Source organism: Limulus polyphemus, unplaced genomic scaffold (assembly GCF_000517525.1).
Source record: "Limulus polyphemus unplaced genomic scaffold, Limulus_polyphemus-2.1.2 Scaffold124, whole genome shotgun sequence".
In the NCBI taxonomy this organism is placed as follows: domain Eukaryota; kingdom Metazoa; phylum Arthropoda; class Merostomata; order Xiphosura; family Limulidae; genus Limulus; species Limulus polyphemus.
This window is the reverse complement of record NW_013665734.1, coordinates 20857-23025: the sequence shown is the minus strand read 5'-3', so window position 1 is coordinate 23025 and position 2169 is coordinate 20857. Positions and strand designations below refer to the sequence as shown.

General features: G+C 35.5%; 1 protein-coding gene across 1 annotated transcript in view; it reads left to right on the top strand.

Moving 5' to 3' along the window:
• Positions 1-243: 243 nt before the first annotated feature.
• LOC111089602 (Down syndrome cell adhesion molecule-like protein Dscam2) overlaps positions 244-2169 on the top strand; it is a 16232-nt gene continuing 14306 nt past the window's right edge. The window contains exon 1 of the mRNA XM_022402422.1: positions 244-491. Within this exon, the coding sequence (XP_022258130.1) occupies positions 428-491 (64 nt within the window). The 5' untranslated portion in view covers positions 244-427. The remainder of the gene's footprint in view (positions 492-2169) is intronic.

The following is a 2169-nucleotide window of genomic DNA, read 5'->3' as shown; positions in this document are numbered from 1 at the left end:
CACAGATCTGGTCACTAAGGTGGCAGGGTATGTTAATAGTTGTCAAAGTCTCTTGGCAATTTCTGATGACAGTTACTCGTAAACAGTCTGTGATTTTCGTTTCTTATCCCACGAGATTGGTTGTCATGGCAACATTTACTGACTCGTGTCGACATGGCGAGTCCACTAGTACCGGAGGAACGTGCAGCAGACTCAAGAGTCCCACGGTGGTTGAAAGCCACATTCTCACGCTAAAGGTGGTCATAAGGACGAGCGCGCGTCACTGTTCGAGTTCTTTCCTGTAATCACTCTTCAATGTGGTACAAACACACAGAATTATTATTAAGACTAATCTGAGGTGCTTGCTCGGACGCTGTCACATTCAAGTATAATATATCTATAAATTATGTTTATAAACTTGTGCATCTGTTAAGGGCAAAGCAACGTTATGCATTGGATTGAAAACTCCCAGTGGCTTATTTGGATGTGCTTGATAACCGAGTTTGCAACAGGTACGTCGTACATTCCTGTTTCTTCATGTTTTTACGAGTATTTATTCCAAAATCATCAATGAAAAATGAAAGATATAAAATAATTTGATTTTAGCTGTGGCAATGCACGTAGCTTAGTCGTTTTCCAAGAATATTGTATGCAATTACATGATGCGGAAAAATTCGAGAATAAAATGCACCTATATATTCATAGTTTATGAAGCCTGGATGTATTAATAGATTAGCGAAAACCTTAGGTGCTATTATAGGAGTATGAAATTATTCTGATGTAATTAAAGGGAAAAACAACTAATTAAAATAGTTTTTCGTGGTGATAGACGTTGCAACTCGTCTAGATATTTTAGAGCTTAACTAAAGAAATTTAATCCTTATTTTCAGATCATAGATGTATTCTTTCTAATACCTATTTTACTGTTGTTCTTGTATTTAGAATTTACGCGCAAAGTTACTCAAAGGGCTCTGTGCGCATAGCATTTGTGACTTACTTAAACAACAGCCGACAATTCAACTATTGTAGACTTATATAAGCTTGCATTTTCCATTACAATATCTACTGCAGAAAGAAAACCAAGCATTTTATCCTGCCGGACACCTTGCGAGTTTGTGAGAACTAACTACACGCTCGGATAAGTTGGTTAACAAACCATGAAAGGAGTTTGTGGGCAACTGACAAAAGGATAACCACATGTGTTTAACAGTCGAATAATTATTTAAGAAGGCTGCTGATGCGTTAGACTTGACTGAATTTCCAAAGACTAAACTTAAAGCAGGAAATTATAGTCATTATAACTACACAAGAAACACAAGAGAAGTATAGATCCATTTCATATACAAATTCAAGGTTAAAGTTTAGCAATGCAAAGAGACCATTCAGCACGATAAAGTAAGACTTCTAAAAATATAAAGAAAATGAAACAATGGAATAGAACTCCCACGACATTCCACAAACAGTCTCTTACATAATAAATAAACTTAGTATTCCGAGAATTGTTTAATCTCAAAGTCTAAGTTCAAAGGAGGTCCAGTTCAATCTACACTTTGATCAACGGGAGTTATTGGGTTATACTAGTTTCGGAGAATTCCACTCCTCATCATGACTTAGACTTCGCGATTAAACAATTATCGGAATACTAAGTTTATTTATTACATCTGCTATTGTGCGGCTATATAATGTGAAGAACTGAATAGTGGTCAGTGGCACTTTTTATTTACTTCACCTATCCAGTGTATAGGTTTTTCTCATAGTGACTACAAAGCACGTACGCACCAACAAAATGGTTGAGTCTCTCGCATATTATCCTCTATATGTATGTGTAGATGTGTAGAGTCGAGGTAGTGCATATACGAATGAGACATTCTTGCTTGGAGTCGATATAATTGTTGGTGACTTACATCTTAGAATCTTGAAACTTTTCGTTACGTACAGAATCATAAAGAATTCTACTTTTAAGTTTTTGTGTTCTTTTTACATGATGGAGAGAGAACAACCTGTATTTAAATATGTAGGTGCATCTTTCGGTTACTTATTCATTGTTCCTGTATTTAATGTTATTCGCTTTTCATAAGTAACAGTCGTGGACTAAACTTGTGAACCGAGAATAACCGAAGAAATAAATTTACTAGAAGAAAGAGCTCGAATCACAGCTAAATAATGCAGAAATGTTTAGAATATTAATTT